Genomic DNA, 20,911 nt, shown 5'->3' on the forward strand with positions numbered 1-20,911 from the left:
TGGCTAGTAAAATCAAACTGTAACGTTAAGGTAATAATACAGTTTGCCTAGTAAAATCAAACTGTCGCATTAAGGAAATACTGCTTAGTTTGCAAAGTAAAATCAAATTGTTACATTAAGGAAATACCACACAGTTTGCTAGTAAAATCAAATTGTTACACTAAGGTAATACTACACAGTTGGCTAGTAAAATCAAACTGCAACATTAAGGTAATAATACAGTTTGCCTAGCAAAATCAATTTATTCTACACAGTTTGCCTAGTAAAATCAAGGTAATTAAGGTAATACTACAGTTTTCTAGTAAAATCAAATTGTTACATTAAGGTAATACTACAGTTTGCTAGTAAAATCAAATAGTTACATTAAGAAGATACTACACAGTTTTCTAGTAAAATCAAATTGTTACATTAAGGAAATATTACACAATTTGCTAGTAAAATCAAACTGTTACATTAAGGAAATACCACACAGTTTGCTAGTAAGATCAAATTGTTACTTTAAGGAAATACCACACAGTTTTCTAGTAAAATCAAATTGTTACATTAATAAAATACAATAGTTTACTAGTAAAATCAAACTGTTACATTAAGGAAATACTACACAGTTTGCCTATTTTAATCAAATTGTCACATTACAGTAACACTCCACAGTTTGCTGAATAAAATCAAATTGTTACATTAAGGAAATACAACACAGTTTGCTAGTAAAATCAAATTGTTACATCAAGGAAATACCACACAGTTTGCTAGTAAAGGCAAATTGTTACATTAAGGAAATACTACACAGTTTGCCTATTTTAATCAAATTGTCACATTACAGTAACACTACAGTTTGCCGAATAAAATCAAATTGTTACATTAAGGAAATACCACACAGTTTGCTAGTAAAATCAAACTGTTACATTAAGGAAATACTACACAGTTTGCCTATTTTAATCAAATTGTCACATTACAGTAACACTCTACAGTTTGCTGAATAAAATCAAATTGTTACATTAAGGAAATACAACACAGTTTTCTAGTAAAATCAAATTGTTATGTTAAGGAAATACCACACAGTTTGTAGTAAAATCAAATTGTTACATTAAGAAAATACCACACAGTTTTCTAGTAAAATGAAATTGTTACATTAAGGTAATACTACACAGTTTGCTAGTAAGATCAAATTGTTACATTATGGAAATGCCACACAGTTTGCTAGTAAGATCAAATTGTTACATTAAGAAAATACTACACAGTTTTCTACTAAAATCAAATTGTTACATTAAGGAAATACCAGACAGTTTGCTAGTAAAATCAAATTGTTACATTCAGAAAATAACAGTTATAGTGAAAATATTTCAAGTTGGCATTAAATTAATAACGATATCAAGTCCAGTATAAATATGAATGACATGGAAAACTCTAATTATAACCATGAAATATTTCAAAGACTTCACTTTTTTATTCAATAAATAATTTAATTAAAATATTTTCTTTATATACTACTATATGGTTTAATATTCTGACAGTCTGCTAGCTGTGAGCTCTCACTGGGAAACACGGTCAAGTACTGAAACAAGAACCCCTCACTCGACTAATGCTACGATGGGCACAAAAAAATCCTGGAACTCAACATAAAACCATTTCTTCCATTTTAACTGCCAAGTGTTAAAACCATTTCTGATATTTTTCAGCAATAACAACATTTTCAACTTAGCTACTGTAGTACATGTACACCTATTGGATGTTAGATTGTCACCATTTTCATTCAGGGCAAAGCGGACATCATTAGAAGTCTTTTTTGGGGTGAAAACTCCATGCCATAATGATCATCTATTCAACAGGAGCAGCGACAACAAGAATTTTTAGACAGTCATCATGGCAGTCATGTTGGATGTACCAATGGCAACATTTTCAATTGGGACGTATTATAAGAAGGTTACTGTTGATATAGTCATTCATTCGGACAGGAGTAGCGATAACAATATTTTCATTTAACACCGACTGGGAATCATAAGAAGTCTTCTGGTGAAAACCCCACATTAATATGACTTTCTGTTTTAAGAAGCTATGTGATAAGATTTTTAAGAAGACTGCCATGGTGGTCATATCACATGTCAAACTGGCGCCATTTTATTTTGCATTATATTTCTATCACTACTACCTTGTAAATCCAATCAATCAATCAGAACTACTACCTCTCCTGCTAGCAATGAAAATTACCTGTTCTTGAACTTCCAAGGTGAAGTTCACTGTCTGGAAGGTCGTCACCATGGTATCATGAAAAAACAGCAACATGACCTCAGATTTGTCCTTGATATTGACAATTGACTGCTTTGATATGTTCATCACTGTTCAAATAAAAACAAAAAACATAATGAGAACAGTCAAGAATAGAGGTTAGCAAGCAGTGATCCAATAAAATACAGAAGAAAAAAACTTCCCACGATTAATGGATGTTTTTAAAGATGAGGAGGTAAACAATGCCTCATATTGCCAACCAGACCATATGCATGCTAAACCTAAATATATTATAGTTGAATATATCAAAACATTACATAGTGAGCAAATAAAAACAACTTTATTTTTGCCTATATTTCGTGAATTGCCACGTGTTACTAAGGGTCTCTCTGTGCTTTGTCCGAAAGCAATATGGCGGCAGCTGGGCACAGTGATGTTATGGTCTATTTTTAGTACAATGTAGATTTATGTACAAGCGCCATTGAGGGTTAGTCACTTTGGTTTAGGACCAAACAGACAACATGAGAATTCATCTGATGAAAACCTCAGATCAAACTGGCTCTCCACTTAAGAGGAATAGCTAAAACAAAATTTTCAAGATGGTCAGATACTGGATACCAGATAGCAACATTTTAAATATGGATCAACAAAACATTATAAGAAGACTTTTAGTGAAAACCCAGTGATGATATCACCATTCATCCAGGAAAGTAGTGATAACATGATTATCAAGCTGGCCAATATGGCAGCCAACTAGACCTCACAGGAAGTCTGTCAGGGAAATCCTCATGTTCGTATGACCATCCATGCAGGAGAAGTAGCAATGACAAGATCTTTCAAGATGGCTGCCATGATGGCCATATCTGACCATTTGAATGGCACCAATTTCATTCACAAACATGTCAACATCATAGAAAACATTTTGATTAAACTAAACCTGAATGAAAAGATGGAATTAAAACATGAATTTCACATGACAAGACTTCTTTAATTTTGTATTTACTTTTTACAGTATTGCAACAATTTGGCAATTACCAGCATTTTCAGGGGCCTTGAGTGGCCGAGTGGTCTAAAGCACTCTCTGTTATGGATCACTGCCATCTCACCTCTGTCTGGGTTCGAGTCTCGGGTTCAGCCAATGTGGGTATATAAGAAAGCTTGCCAGTAGCTTCTCGTGGGTCGGTGGTTCTTTCCGGAGTTTTCCTGGGTTCTTCCTCCACCAATAATACTAGCCGCCATGTATAGCCTATCGTGTGCTGAAAAATGGCATTAAACCCTACAACAACAACAACAACAACCAGCATTTTCATTGATCAATATTTCAACATATTATTTATTTAAAATGTTTTTGTTAAAAAAATCTGTACAAATATAAAATGTTTTTAAACAATTCCTAGGTTTCATGACAATAATTCTTAATTTCTATTCACTATCTTCTATTTCCAACAGTAAAATGAGCATTTCAAGCTTTCATTTACCAATTTTAACCAGGATGTAGATGAGATCTTATTTTTCATCTTTTCTATTAAAAAAAAGGATGCCCACACTTGTCATGTAAGTGAGCTCACAAGTTATCCAGGCACACAGAAATGAGAGCAGTGTCTACACGTGAGGGTGTCAAAGAAAAGTCCAGGATTCTGTTACACCAACTTATTCTGACAAGAAGTGTTCCTTCTTTTTAGCTGTCCTGTTTTCTATAAACTACTTTTGTCATAGGCTGTCAAATCTTCTTCATGGGCTTAAACACTTCACAATTTAACAAATGTTTTGTAACTGTTTCTGAAGTTTTCACTATTGCCAACGGCACTAAAAGAATAACCACACATAAACTCTTATATATTTTTTTACAAAAAAGTGCATACACTAATTATCTAGATTGTATAGTATAGTTGACAAATATCATGAAGCATAACAAATACAATAAAGGCATTAAACATTTTCTTTAGCAGCTCTTTCAGCAACCTTTATTTAAACTAAAACCAGCACTGGAAGCTCTTTCAGCAACCTTTATTTAAACTAAATACAGAACTGGAAGCTCTTTCAGCAACCTTTATTCAAACCAAATACAGAACTGGAAGCTCTTTCAGCAACCTTTAAACTAAATACAGAACTGGAAGCTCTTTCAGCAACCTTTATTTAAAATAAAACCAGCACTGGAAGCTCTTTCAGCAACCTTTATTTAAACTAAAACCAGCACTGACAGCTCTTTCAGCAACCTTTACTTAAACCAAAACCAGCACTGGAAGCTCTTTCAGCAACCTCTAGTTAAACTAAATATAGAACTGACAGCTCTTTCAGCAACCTTTATTTAAACTAAAACCAGCACTGACAGCTCTTTCAGCAACCTTTATTTAAACTAAAACCAGCACTGACAGCTCTTTCAGCAACCTTTACTTAAACCAAAACCAGCACTGGAATCTCTTTCAGCAACCTTTATTTAAACTAAATACAGCACCGACAGCTCTTTCAGCAACCTTTATTTAAACTAAATACAGAACTGGAAGCTCTTTCAGCAACCTTTATTTAAACTAAAACCAGCACTGACAGCTCTTTCAGCAACCTTTTCTTAAACCAAAACCAGCACTGGAAGCTCTTTCAGCAACCTTTATTTAAACTAAATACAGCACCGACAGCTCTTTCAGCAACCTTTATTTAAACTAAATACAGCACCGACAGCTCTTTCAGCAACCTTTATTTAAACTAAATACAGAACTGGAAGCTCTTTCAGCAACCTTTATTTAAACTAAAACCAGCACTGACAGCTCTTTCAGCAACCTTTATTTAAACTAAAACCAGCACTGACAGTTCTTTCAGCAACCTTTATTTAAATTAAAACCAGCACTGACAGCTCTTTCAGCAACCCTTATTTAAACTAAATACAGAACTGGAAGCTCTTTCAGCAACCTTTATTTAAACTGAAGCTCTTTCAGCAACCTTTGTTTAAACTAAAACAAGCACTGGGAGCAGCAGTAGCTCAGATGGAGATCATCGGACAAGGAATCCAATGGGTCAACTATTGCATTTGACAAATGATTTACAATAATCCACACAAACACTGCACTGAAATTTCATGCAAAATAGTATAAAATGAAAAGACTAACAGGGCTGCCATTAACAATGTGGTATTACAAAGATGAAAGATTATGAATAACAAATATCAATGGGTGCCATTTTTAGACAAGAGTTCCTTACAGGAACTGGGCAAAAAGAATTTTCAGTAGTGAAAGATAAGACCCTAAGATAAGAAGTGTTTAGGATTTTTTTTTTTTAAATGTCAGAATGATCATCCATCCATCCATTCATGGGAAGTAGTGACAACACAATCTTCAAAACAGTCCTTGTGGCAGCCATACCAGATCTATGACTAGCACCATTTATCATTTAGGACTTGGTGAAAAGCCTGTCATAATGATCATCCATTCAGCCATACTGGATCTATGACTGGCACCGTTTATCATTTAGGACATGGTGAAAAGCCTGTCATAATCAGAGTGAGCAATGACAAAAATTGTTTTCAAGACAAATATCCTGACAGCCATATTAGGCTGTCCAATCAGTATCAGTTTCATTTAGGACCAACTAGACATTATAAGAAGTCTGTTAATGACTCCCCACCCCCCATGTTGATATGAACATCCATTCAGGAGAAGTATTCCTAATATCTTCAAGTTGGCTGCATTGGCAGCCATATTGAACATCAGAATGGTAAATTTTTAATTTGGGACCAACTAGATATCATACAAAGTCTTAGTGAAAACCCCAAGTTGACATGATCATCAATGGAGGAGGATTACAATAAGATTTTCAAGGTGTGTGAGCTGTACCATTTTATTTTGGACCAACTGGATCATGAGATGAATGTGCGTGTAAATTTCAAGGCAATCCTTCAATTAGTTTATGAGGTGGAGCAATAACAAACAACAGTTTCACAATGCAATGTTTTTTTGCTGTTGCATGCAACATATGAACAGTTTAAAGCATCCGTCGTATTGCTGTAAAATTACAAAATGGTTTTCTGGTGACAGCCAATGAAGCTAATAGGGACACCCAGATCAAATATGGACAAGCCACTATCCAGATTTGATCACAATGACCTTATTTTTGTAATTTTTGTTTTTTTTCTACGATGTCCAGAATTTAAAGGTGATTTGATTAAGAATTAATTGTCAAAATTTAAGGATTTGGCAGGTCTGGAAACCCTATATTGATGTGACTTTCTGTTTGGGAGGAGCAACAATAACAAGAAATCCAGATAGTGGCCATATTTGATACCAGATTGGCACCATTTATATTTAGTACCGACCAGACATCATGGATAGTCTTTTGATGAAAGCACAATGTCGATATGACCATCCATCCAAGAGAATGAGTGATAACAAGATTTTCAAGATGGCAGCCATTGTGATATTCATTCATTTACAACCAATCATAAGAAGATTTTCAGTGTCAACTGCTGCATCCTCATTATGCCTAGGGGCTATATTAAAATGGTATGACCATCCATTCAGGTGAAATAATGACACAGATTTTTGAGAATGTCACTGTGACAAACATCACGAATATCTGAATGGCATCATTAGGAACAACTTTTACAAGCCCCTTATTATTTTACTCATGGTGGGGACTTAGTTATACAAGCATCTTGCTATATTACTCATGGTGGGACTGATTCTAGAGACCCCTTGTTAACTTTACTCATGGTGGCGACAGTTCTACAGACCCCTTGTAATTCTACTCATGGTGAGGACTTTGTTCAACAAGCCCCTTGTAATTTTACTCATGGTGGGGACTAACTTTTAATATTTGGGACTTAGTTCTACAAGCCCCTTGTTATCTTACTCATGGTGGGGACTAACTTTTACAAGCCCCTTGTAATTTTACTCATGGTGGGAACTTTGTTCAACAAGCCCCTTACTAGTTTATAGATGGTTGGGTCTCTTGGTCTAATCTCTGTAGGCAGACACCAGTATACATGTGCTATTTAGATTGCAGCATCGGCCAAACCTGTAATCATTTTATTCACCGACTTCTGGCAAAAAGATCAATAATAGATTAAACAAAGTAATTACATTAATATCGCAATTTGTAATTTTATACCACAACCTGCCAGACTGCCCCCTGTTCCTGTTTGGAAAATTTCCAATTCAATTTAAAATCCTGGTTTAATCAGCGGCAGCATCTATAACAGATTCTAATCTAAAAATAGACCCGAATGGTTCAGAACATGATTTCTACATGGCAATCGTGAGGATTTAATTTCAACCTGAAACCTGTATATTCAAGCTATTTTCCACTTAACCATGAATAGATCATGATTTCAGAAATGAATGCTGACTCTACTTGGTACTACAACTGACAGAAATATAATTCTGAACATCTGTGAATAATTTGCAGACATAATCTTTCCCACATATCCTAGTAAAAGCTGACATTAAATTAATCATCAATATAAATTTCATTCTATCAATTACCCATACACTTTATTTCACTATTTAAAGCATTCCACCGGGTCTGGAGATTATAAAATATTGAGCTGTGCTTGAGATTAAGCTTTCACTCTCAACCAATAAAAAGTGGCATTACAAAAAAAAGCCAATAAAAAGTGCCACTACAAAAAAAAGCATTTATTTAACTGGCTGAAACAAAATCTTGAGTTCATACTTGAGATCAGAAGTTGTATGACTTCCAGACCTGACCCCAAAGTTACTAACATAGAACCTTCATCCTCTTACTGGTTCAAATAAATCGACAAGAACAAATGAGTACTCTGTCCAACTTTTACAAAAACTTGTAATCTTTATCACCAATCATCAAGATCATCGTTACAGTAATTTTCTCTAATTATAATTGGGCTTTGGGGTCCAACGTTGGAGATGGAATCATATAATGAATCATGGTACTGGGGTTATGAGGGTTGGGAAGAAGAAAAAAAATGCCATTCAAACATGCACCAATAATTTGTGCTTACGTAAGTTTAATTCATTTTTTCACTTCATAGTATTTGTGAGATTATTTCTGCCAGATTTTTTTCATACCATTTGTTAATTATTTCTGCCAGTAAATTTTCATAGCATTTGTTAATTTATTTCTGCCAAATAGTTTTTAAATGGAGATTTCAATACAATATTAATATTAATTTTCATATTTTCTTTCAGCCCATATACTACTGGACTAGGCTTCAATCACAGAATGAACGGTATTGATTATAATCGGAAATCAAAATACCATGAGCTTATTTACCTGGATTGGTGATGAAGACAGTAACGTTATGGTTCCCAGTGGTATCAAATATTCTTGACATCAGTGGTGATTTTGTGTACACAGGTGGGGAGGATTCAAAATGCCATGCAAAATGAACTTCCATGGAGTCTAACATTTTCCCTGAAACGAAGATAAATGACTGTTGGTGAATACTTTATCCCAAATCAGTTAGTTCTGCCTCATTTCTCTGACAGAAGAAAATAAATTTTCATAATTATGTCATAATTCTAGCCAATTCTAGCCATACAAATATTAGCCATAAGAGTTTTAAGTCCTGATGGTACATGAAATGTCAAAATCGAAAAATGAAGTACAGCAATTTTCTTCCAACACAATGTATTTATCAAATCAATTCTGCTACTAACATTGAAAGACATGCACATCATTCTGCAAATTTCTTTAAAATTACTTTCACAAATCAATCTTAATTTGTTGCTATAAACAGATGGAAACACACCATTCTGATTGCATACACTTGAACTTATCATGCAGTCAACAATTCCAATTATTCTGTGATGGATTTAATTCTGTGGATATCCATACATGCCAAACCCTTGGGAGGTATAAGCGCGATTATTGCTACCGGTATTACAAGTGGCAAAAAAAGCGTAATTTGGGCGTAAAAAGTGTAATCTCCATATTTAATGCCTTAATTACAGCATGAATGAATAAGATACATTTTTACAACTAACCTGTTGCTGCAGCTCATTAAAATTCTCATCACAAAAGACAAAATGCGTACGTATTAGAACCAGAATAAAAGTACAAACTATACTGAAAATTATTTATATTCAGTGTTCAACAACTTTTATACATGTGTAAATTTCATTGAATTGATCGTGAAAAGGAAATCTGCGATGATGTTAGATGCTCACATTGCTGTATTACATTATTCTTGTATACTTCTTGTGGACTTTGTAAAGCGATGTCGATTTGTCATTTTTCCGATCTGAAATGTTTTGAAGTCAAAAGATCCACCTGCTCTTGCATTTTCCACCATATAACATCCACAACTCAAACCATAAAGCGCTTAACATCTGGCACCATTTTTCTATAAGACTGGTACACTACCTAACAAGCTTATCAATAAATTGAATCTGTCAGGTACAATTCACACTGGAAGAAGCCCTTCTGTTTTCTTGGAAAAGGGTCATAACCAAGTTGCTATAAATAGCAAATAAGTAAGTACTCTTACATTATTCTTAGAAAGCAGTCACCTTTTTAAGAAAATTCTCAAATTTATTTCATCGAAATTAATGAGATGATAATAAAAATGACAGAAGCAACTTTTAATTGCTTTATTTTATTTTTTAATGACCAAAAACACGTAATCCATATACAGTCCAGCCGAAAACGTAATTTGGTGGAAAAAATCATAACGATGATGCCAAAAGCATAATGTGTGTGTGTTATTGGATTTTTAATGTAGCTTTTAAAAAAAATTCTGTCATATTGCTATGATGTCTGCAGTGTGGCAGTTTATAGTGATGTCTAGCACTGGATCATCATGCCGCAGACATGTAGCATCATGTCCCACCCAGTCACATTATCCTGACACCAGGCCGACCAGTCCTAACATTAACTCTTAATGCTGAGTTCCATTTTTGTAAGTCTTTGGTATGACTTGGCCAAGGATCGAACCCACGACCTCCCGCATCCGTGGCAGACGCTCTAACAACTAGGCCACCAGAGTGGTTTATCAAAAGCAAAAGCATAATGGTTGACATGTATGGATACCTGTCACCATAAAAAAATGAAATTAAATCCTACACGAATATTTTGGATTTTGCACCATGTTATAAATGTACATTAACTTAAATCAGTGAATGTTTGCATATTATTTGAAATCAGCAAATGTCTGCAGGAATTGTTTATAACAAATGCAGGCTTACTGCTCTTAATGTTTACAAATTCATTTCTGTCCACTCTTTAAAGATCAACATACCTTAAGATATATTATTTGGCACAATTTTTGTAAAAATTCATTTCCATTAACTCTTTAAATATCAACATACCATAAAATATATAAATCAACACAAATTCAATAATTAATTCTGAAATATATTGTTGCAGTTTGCTACACAATATTGTGGTAAGGGTAATATTTCACTACAGACATTATCAATTCTGATAAAGAGAAATGAGAAGGAAAGGAAACAATTTACCATTTTTTTTCACCAAAAAGCTTGTCGGATGGTCCACTGTCATTGTTCCAATAATTTCAATATGAATATTTTCAAGTCTCTCAATGATCCAGACTTCAGTAGTTTTACTAGTCTCAGATACCTTGTTGAATACGTAGGTCAATACCTTATGAAAACCAACAGAAGTAAAATTAAAGCGGGTGTCAATGAAACCATCACCTCTAAATATGGGGTAGGTCTGGCGCCCTGAACCAAAATTGAACTCTATCTCCACGTCAGTTCCTTGACGACACAAGACACGAAAATATGTGAATTCTCCAAAAATTGTGGGATATTCTGCTTGAAAATGAACCTGACCAATTGGTTCCTGAACAATAAGTGTTTTATCTAGTCTGGCTAAATTTTCACTAACTTGATTTGCAGCTTTTACAATTACATTAAAATGTCCTGGTTGTGAGAAAGTGTGAGTGATTGATGAAGTCAGATTATCGGCATAAGTTACAAACATGTGAGTACTTTTCCCATCAAATCGCCATGAAAATGTAACATCACTTCCTTGAGTGATTAAAGCAGTGCAGGAGAAATCCTCCATGGTCCGTATAAAACGCTCAGGACATGAAATCTGAAGGCCTCTGATTGGTGCTTGGACTAGAATACTGGTGCGAACTGATGCCCGACTGACAGCATTAAAAACTGTGACAGATATGACGTATGTCCCCACCTCTTTAAAAACGTAATTTAAATGAGACTGTAAAGTTGTTACATTCTCTACCGCCTCATTATTAGCAGTTGTTACTGTCCAGATAATTTTCAAATTAAGTTTGGACGAGAATGTATATAGAATAAAGTGTGTCTTATTATGTACTGCACTGAATGCATCTGCCTTCAAGCGAATTCCCATCAATTCATGTAATACAAGCAGCTGATTGTCTAACTCTGCCTCTAGTCCCATTGTTGTATTATTTGTCAGGGTTTGGTTTCTGAAGAGTTGCACGTGAGGGACATAGTATCCTTCTTTAAGGTAGGTATAATCAAACTTGATCTGGAGTACACATCCAACGCCATAGCTAGCTGCAACAAACATGTCCTTGGTGTCACCTTCAAGAGCCAGAGAAGAGGAGTTGCCATCCCTAATGGAAGCCAAGCGAACATTCCCATCTGCAAAGTCAACCTTTAAGTAGATACTTTCTCTGGAAGTGGTAACCATGGAAACATGAAAGCTGACGGGATCTCCAGCTTTAACATACTTTGATGAACCATCCTGAAGGGCAAAGGTCAAATTTGACAAAACTTGCTCAATCACCACCTGAAAAATATTTTCAAGAATATGCACAGTTAGCTTACATAGTGATTTTACTCAATAAATATATGTCCTGACAGACTGATTCATCTAAACTATACAAGAAACATCATAAACTATTTTCAAACCATAGCAGATTGTACTGTATAAACAATTCTAACTGTTCCATAATGCAGCTACCAGACAGTGAAAGTTCAGTACAATGTCATCGGTATGAGGATTCATTACTACCTTGCTGAGCTGGGTACCATGAAACATTTTGTACCACAGTACTTCGGAACATGCCACAATACATACCAAGGCATACCACAATTATACAAATGACCAACAATTTATTGTTCTGGGGCAGGGGCCTGGTACAGTAATACCTCGAACATTCGCGAGGTTAGGTTCCAGAACCAGTCGCGGATCAGGAGGAATCGCGAATGTTTGGTACGAGTCACTAAAAATGCTAATAAATGCTTATTTCTAGGGTTTAAACCCTAAATATGACCCAAATCATGCTCCCAAAGCACTTTAATTTCATTTAAAAGTTAGCTTAATACATTACCCTTAAAAAGAGAAATAAATGGTTGACATAAAAATAGAGTACAGTATTGCCTAATGGGTATTTGCCACACTAGCGCATTTACAGTACGGTACATGTATACTAATATTACCTCTATACTAATTCATTGGCTGTCGTTTTCTTTTGCACTCACAGTAAGGTAAAACCAAGTAACGAATGGGACTGTAAACTTAATGACTGATGTTTTCTTTGTCATTGTCAGGAAGGTAAACTAGGTAAACTTCATATGTCACAGAAGTCATATAACGAAGGTACAATTCAATAAAATAAAGAAAACATGTACACAGAGGGTACCAATGAAAATTTTGTGAATCCGTGAATTCGCGAATCCAGAAATGTGAATGCACGAGGTATTACTGTATATTTTTTTTTATTAACCATCTGTCAACAGTTGAAAAAATAATTTGCTTTCATTGATAGCATAATAACAATCGCATTATATCTATACTATTACCTAAGAAAAATTACCTCAACATATCAAAAAAGAAAAGATCTCAGCTCAGAAGGTAAATTCACAACCCCCACAACAAAAACTAAACTGTCAGTACCTTATAGCAGATAAATTTGTTATTTGTGTGTTAATTGCTCTGTTAATTGCATGTTAATTGCTGTAATGTTAATTGTATGTTAATTGCTGTAATGTTATTTGTATGTTAATTGCTGTAATGTTAATTGCATGTTAATTGCTGTAATGTTAATTGTATATTAATTGCTGTAATGTTATTTGTATGTTAATTGCTGTAATGTTGATTGTATGTTAATTGCTGTGATGTTAATTTTATGTTCATTGCTATAATATTATTTGTATGTTAATTGCTGTAATGTTGATTGTATGTTAACTGCTGTAATATTATTTGTTATGTTAACTGCTGTAAAGTTATTTGTATGTTAATTGCTGTAATGTTATTTGTATGCTAATTGCTGTACAAACTTTAACTAAGGGAGATAATTAAATTTAATATATATACCTGACACTTTCTGAATAGGAGTAATTTACATGCTGCAACACTGACATACTAGGTGTGAAAACTTGGAGAATAATGTCAACATCTATGCAAAATGTTTGTCAGCGATAGCCAGTAAACATAAAACATGCATAATCAACAAACAAGAAAATATTTAGTGGACTTTAGAAATTATATGAGCTTCAAGCACTAAACAACTATTCTCCTAAAAATCTTAGGTGGATTGGCAGTCTTACAACAGAATACAGGTACACATACTTAGCACATTGACATTACTCGATAAATAACTAAACAAAAATTGCTTTTCTTAAAAATCCAAAATTTTTCCAAAGCATTGGATTTGTCCTGAATATATTTCATAATATCCAATTTGGCTATGATGTTGTTGTATGTGCCACATGTCAAACACTTCATTAATTAATGTAATTATATTTAACCTTCAAAAATAATTTTTAACCAATGCAACTGTTTTGTAAAACAAAAACTGAATTATACTGCCATGAAAAATAAAAATATGCTGTTAATATCAATAAATTCATGACAAGATTACTGGGGAATTTCTCTACATTCAATACTTACTGAAACTATTGAACTACTGGTACAGTGAAACACCAGTAATATCGAGTACCTCTACTACCTTGTACATGCATAAAATTCCCTCAAAACAAATTTAAGTTGCAATAACTAATAAACTGGCAGATTGCAACCAGGACCGAGTGTGAAAGTACTGACTAATATCTCTGATGGTCATATACAACTATTTTAAACTGACGCCACCAAAATCTACGACTATCAACATATAATAGCCAAGAAATACTAAACACGCCAATACATATAGTCTTGTAAGTTGAGACCTGCTTAAATATTGATAATTAATGCAAGTTCAAAATAATAAATGATAATGTGCAAATTCTGTTTTAAAACCAGGCTTTCCTTTCACGTCTTATGGGGCCTTATGTTCTATCAATTCAAATTACGTACTGAAACATCCATCCCGTTGTTTCTTTCCATTTATCTTTATCTATTCACATGATTCAGAATTTGTGTTCAAGATATGAATAAATGCAATTCTGTATAAATAAATGACAAACGATTATTCTAATGGGTTTTGATTTGACCTATCCCAACCCCCAGAATCCCCTCTGAATCTGCCACTGTTGTGTTGATCTTCAGTAAATAATACCAACAGTCACTAGTCACAACCATTTCCATCCCAATGGCACCAAAAACATTCAGCTAATAATAATCTAGTAAGTATTCATAAATCAGTCTGTAAAATTCTTCATCCTCTAATTGACTTCCAACCCTGCTGTAGCAGCACTTGAATCAAAATTCATATCTGTGGGGGCAACTAGGCCCCAGTTTACCCATTTCTAGAATGAACACTGATCATGATCGATTGAGAAAATCCCCTATGGCATTTCATTGAGTAACCTTAATCCGAACCGACTGAAATTACTGTCATGCAGTAAGATATCACTTTTAATATATTTGGTTCATAAAATCAGTTTATCTGAACAATAACTGAGTCATTATGCAATTTAAAGCTCACAGATATTATCACATGAAAGAGAGGCCCGAGTGGGTCTGAATTTGCTCACCTAGTTGGCATACTTATAAGCATTATGCTTTCTTTGAACATTTCTTCTAATGATGTTGATCAAATATGCAAAGATAATGCTTCTTTCAAGGTTTCTTCATTTTTTCAATCTTCATTTGTAGCTGATGGCATATCAGTATCATTTGTCTAATACTGACGGGTCTTTATGTCAGGATAATTTCTGTCAAAGTTGGTCAAATTCTGCCAAGCAGTCCTCTATTTTTCAGATAAAATTGTTTTCTCTTTTCAGAAATGACATAAAAATTTAAATGGATCAGTACTATTTTACATCTCCAAAAGCTCTCGATAAACCCAAATTATGAAAATTGCAATGTAAAATGAACGTTTCACACAAAGAAAACCAAAACAATGAAAATTAGCAATCTAGAAATAATATTTCACACAAAAACACGAACTATGAAAATTAGCACTCTAGAATTAATATATCACACACAAAAAAAACTATGAAAATTAGCAATCTAGATTGACTGTTTCACACACACACATACACATACACATACACACACACACACACAAAAACTATGAAAATAAGCAATCTAGACTGAATGTTTCATACAAAAACCGAAACTATGAAATTAGAATAAATGTTAAAAAAATAATGATTGCATGCTGTTTGAAAATGATTACTAGAACATGATTACTAGAACATGATTACTAGAAAATGATTACTAGAACATGATTACTAGAAAATGATTACTAGAACATGATTACTAGAACATGACTACTAGAAAATGATTACTAGAACATGATTACTTGAAAATGATTACTAGAACATGATTACTAGAAAATGATTACTAGAACATGATTACTAGAACATTACTAGAAAATGATTACTAGAACATGATTACTAGAACATGACTACTAGAAAATGATTACTAGAACATGATTACTTGAAAATGATTACTAGAACATGATTACTAGAAAATGATTACTAGAACATGATTACTAGAAAATGATTACTAGAACATGATTACTAGAAAATGATTACTAGAACATGATTACTTGAAAATGATTACTAGAACATGATTACTTGAAAATGATTACTAGAACATGATTACTTGAAAATGATTACTAGAACATGTTTTTAACATATATTTTTCTACAACTGAAATATATAAAGTGGTTTCTGAAAATTTACTTCTTTCCCCTCACTTTGACCAAGAACGTTTCCTGGTCTGGAATAAACCTGTTCTTATTCCAGGCATGTTCCTGTATTCCCAGGAGCATGAAAATCCTGTCTTAATGCCAGAATGCTTTATGTGAAATTTGGTCCAATTCTGTTCTGTGGTTCTTGTGGAAAAGACATTTCAAGACTTTTTTTTTTTTAAGGCAGCCTATCATCATCTGCAGAACATTTAAAGCCATTACGGCTACGATGATTTCTATCAAACTTTGTCAAACTATGATGAGCAGTTTTCAAGATACTGTTGCTGAAAGGTTTTTATATTTTTACTAATGGTAATGCCATTTGCAAGGACAGTTTCTTTTTTGCGAAATTTGATCAAATTCTATTGAACAAATTTTGTTAAGTAATTTAACTGTTCTCTATTTTCAGTAACAACTGCCATATTTAAACATGGATTGGTATCCAAGACTACGGATGTGAAAGCCCTTTAGTTCAGAATTATTTACATGAAATTTCATCAAACATCGCTTGGCAGATTTTAAGAAGCAGTAATTAACTTCATTGGCTTCAGTTTAACAGACCTCAAGGCCATAATGGTTTCCATCAAATTTTATAATGAGTGGTTTTTAAGAACAAGTCATTTAAATGTTTCTCTAGCAAACTGGCAAATTACTTTATTTTTATAAATCTGCTTTTCATCAAGTCTTGTTCATTGATTTTTGAGAATCTGTTTACAAAAGATACTTGCAGATAATGGCAGGATGACGGATCAGCATCAATCAAATAAATTTGAAATCCTTGATTCTGGGAAATGCTCCCTGTAAAAACAAGTAGTGTTTGAAAAGTTGCAGATAATTAAAAAACGCAGATGATGCACAATGGAAGAAGGACCATACTGTGACATCAATTGAAATTATGACTCGGTGAGTTAAAAACATGAAAGCCTAAACCTACAATTTATACAAAATCTGTACAATTAACTGCACTCACCAGTGTGACATTTTCAACCTATAATTTATGCAAAATGTGTACAATTAACAGCACTCACCAGTGTGACATTTTCAACCAGTGTCCCAAGGTAGTTTTTCACCGTGGCAACAACAGAAAACAAGCCACATTCTTTGAAGACGTGTTCCTATAACGACAAAGAAATTGAAATAATCTGAAATAGAGATACCAGATTTGCCTGGAATTACATGGCAGCATTAATTATGCCTGAACAAGCAAGATGCACCAATTTTCTACAATCAATACCTAAAACAACTTGAACATGAGGCCCATGTGGGTATGCCATTACTCACCTGGCTTGCACAACAATAATTTCACTAAGAGAGCTTATGAATTATTACGCAAAAGCAACCTCTGTAAAGTATATCACAAAGTGTACATCATGTTTATTTTACCTATTCTACCATAGCCTGAAAAAAATACTTTTACTAAAATATATACAATAATATATAATAATATATAATAATAATATAATAATAAAATATATATAATTAACATGCAATGAATCTTGCCCATAACTAAAGACATTTAAGATTTCTAAAAGTTAACTCCAGAGACGGAGCATTAATTTGTCCTCAACATAGTCAGATGTCCTTCACATGAATTGAGATTATATTTCACAGCTGTTGTTTTGTTTCTTTTTTGAATAGGCCACAGGTTTCAATGCCATTGGTAAATGCATTTCAGGGCAAAATCACATTGGGGTATGTTTTAATAATTAATTCAGAAACACAAGATAAAAATTCACAAATATTTGTGAGCAATGTCACTGAATATATAAAATGCCACAAAATAATGTGCAATAAATCATGTTTCAGACACTTTAATACATCAATAACAGGAATTTTTAACGGCAATTCTCTCAACATACCAATCATGCTTGTAAAATTGTGTAAGAATTTAAAATGAGGCAAAAGTTTTCAGAAACAATTCTCTGCAGTTAAATTAACATACTTAGACATGTGCAGTTAAATTAATATACTTAGACATGGTTTTTACAAGACATATGCAGTTAAACTGATATACTTAGACGTGGTTTTTACAAGACACATGCAGTTAAATTAATATACTTAGACATGGATTTTACAAGACATATGTTGCTACTGGAGCAAAAAGAATATTATAAATAAAAAATAATTACTTGCAAAAAATATCTATAACTGCTGCACAAAGTTGACGCTAGACAGCAATTGCAGTTTTCTCTAACAAAAATCAGTTTTATACATTATCTTTAGTTGTAAATTACAAATTATCAACTGTAATCCCAAAGGTATATCTTTGTGCTAATTTTTTATAAACTGTTAAATTGAACATTAAGCATCTTGTAAATTAACATTCAATTTTTTTATATTTGTTGTTTTTAATTTTTGCAAGGGAAACAACTCTGAAACTCAAAACCTGTGATTTATAGTCAGTTTCATGGATTGCTTCACTTCCTTTTATTCTGAGAGAGAGAGAGAGAGAACAGGAATTTAAAAGCATACAAAAAATTGCTTAGACTAAATCAGATTAAAGATACAGTCATAATCTGAAACAACATTAACTGCAGACAAAAATAGATCCCAACGAAAAGAAGCAAATGGTTCTGCAAACATCTCAACAATGGTCACAATCTATCAAAATGTCATTCTGGCTTCTCCCAACATTAAATTTGGTAAGTTCTGAATTATTCAGTAAGGATTCTTGTGAACCAAGAGTGCAAGATCCTGGCCAATTTTTTGGGGAACTGTCAGATCATTAACACATTAACCCCTAGCAACGACTTAACGGGGCAGGAGGTAGTAGCCTACTGTCAAGCTCTGTAGCGTCATGGTCATGCATGATTCTCCATCTAGCAACAACAACAAAAAAAGAAGAAAAAATAAGAACTCCAAATTTTACCCTTCTGCTCATGCACGAGTCAAATAGCCAATGAAAAATGATGTTTCTAACACAACTAGGCAGTATGTTATTGAAAGATGACCGGGGATTTGGTGTTTTTTCGAGTCTATTCAGAAATAGTTTTCAAATTGTATTTCCTACTCAATTTTCAGGCGAAAATGACAAAAAGCTCCAGGGCTTAATGTGTTAAGGAACTCTGAATGAATTTTTCCCTATGCTACTTGTGTAGCTGGAAAGTATCTCATTAATTAGACTAATTAGATTAATAAAACAGCATTATTGGTATGGTACCTTTACTGCCAGAAAGATGGAAAGCTTATACCATCAGAACTGTCCTACTAGTTGTCAGGTTCACATGCATGCTACCCTAAATGTCTCACACTGTCCTACTAGTTGTCAGGTTCACATGTATGCTACTCTAAATGCCTCAAACTGTCCTACTAGTTGTCAGGTTCACATGCATGCTACCCTAAATGTCTCACACTCTCTAGTTTGGGGACAGCAAACTACAATTTGTTACAGATGGCCTTTTGTTGCAAAATAGAAGGTAAGGAAATTGTACAGTCAAACCTGTCCTAATGGTCACCTGAATTCAACAATCACCTGGTCAAAATGGCCACTCTAATCTCGCCCTATACAGTTTCGCATTTTGCATAGGGTTAGGATTTTAAAGAAAAAGAATGTCCCCGGCTTTCCTCACTGGTTATACTGGCTATTTAAAAAAGACCTTGTATATCTTAGGTATAATGCAAAGAACCTTTAATTCCCTTTATTTTGGTGTTTGATTGATGGGTGTACTATGGGTTATAGAGTATACAGCTTGGCCTTACTTCAAATGTGCACCTTTCAAAAAAGTGCTAGCTCTACTTGGTCATTTTCACTTCCTGAACTTCAGAGGTAAATTGTATAAAAAAGAGCTGATAACTTTTTTTACATTTTATATATTTGGTAATTCATTCATTGCACTTTCAGAAGCTGGTACTGTCTAGTCTGGCAAAATTCAGTTTCCCTATTTTAATAGCTGCTATGTATAGTGTACTTTAGACTAATTCAGACTGATTTTTTAACACAAGGGAGCAGTCATTTTAGTTAGCAGTGTACTAATCATGTAAAATTTCCAAAAGTACAACATCTAAAAGAAATATCATCCACATTAAATTAATGTAGCATAGAGGTATGCAAACATTCTCTCCACTGTGCATGTTTTAAATGCGAACTACTTCACCTTACATACGTCACTCTCTCAAAAGTACATATTATCTGGTGAGCGCCACCTGAAACAATTTATTTTCCACACAAATGTCATGTAATCAGCAGTCACCTGTCATCCACAGTCAACGAACATGTGGCTTTTTTTTATTACCATGCAGTGGTTTCACCCACAGTCATTCAAGCATATCAGCAGCAAGTACTCCAATTATGCAAATTAATTTTTTTTTGTTCGATGAGCAAGCGATGTGTGTGTGCGCGCATGTGTGTGTGCGTGCGTGCGTGTGCATGTGTTTGTGTGCTAATATGAAGGTAATTTCTCGAATGGATGTTTAAACATTTCATAATTAATTGTACTTTGTAATCCAGTGAAACTCAAAGGAGTCAACAAGTCAGCTTTGAAAGCAATGTGGTTTTTAATCTTAAAGGAGGGATATCCTTTGGGTTTAGTTGTCCGAGTCTCCTCTAACCCTTCCCACCTGATATGTGATATTAGAATATATGTATGTTGGAGTGTAGGGTCAGAGTCCATTGCCTAACAAAAACTTGGAATTCACCACTACCATGCAATGGTGGCATGGGTAGCAACTTATCAGCAGGACCAG

At 33.8% G+C, this 20,911-nt stretch overlaps 1 protein-coding gene across 3 annotated transcripts in view; it reads right to left on the reverse strand.

The window, feature by feature from the left end:
* LOC149781051 (polycystin-1-related protein-like) overlaps nucleotides 1-20,911 on the reverse strand; it is a 535,051-nt gene that overhangs the window by 246,506 nt on the left and 267,634 nt on the right. For all 3 annotated transcript variants that reach the window (XM_089938184.1, XM_089938183.1, XM_089938186.1), the window contains 4 exons: nucleotides 17,257-17,343; nucleotides 10,650-11,934; nucleotides 8,464-8,604; nucleotides 2,206-2,333 (listed from right to left, as the gene is read on the reverse strand). In XM_089938184.1, coding sequence (XP_089794310.1) covers nucleotides 2,206-2,333; nucleotides 8,464-8,604; nucleotides 10,650-11,934; nucleotides 17,257-17,343 — 1,641 coding nt within the window. The remainder of the gene's footprint in view (nucleotides 1-2,205; nucleotides 2,334-8,463; nucleotides 8,605-10,649; nucleotides 11,935-17,256; nucleotides 17,344-20,911) is intronic.

The sequence above is a fragment of the Sinohyriopsis cumingii genome, chromosome 16, assembly GCF_028554795.1.
Source record: "Sinohyriopsis cumingii isolate HCF-2022 chromosome 16, ASM2855479v2, whole genome shotgun sequence".
Classification (NCBI taxonomy): domain Eukaryota; kingdom Metazoa; phylum Mollusca; class Bivalvia; order Unionida; family Unionidae; genus Sinohyriopsis; species Sinohyriopsis cumingii.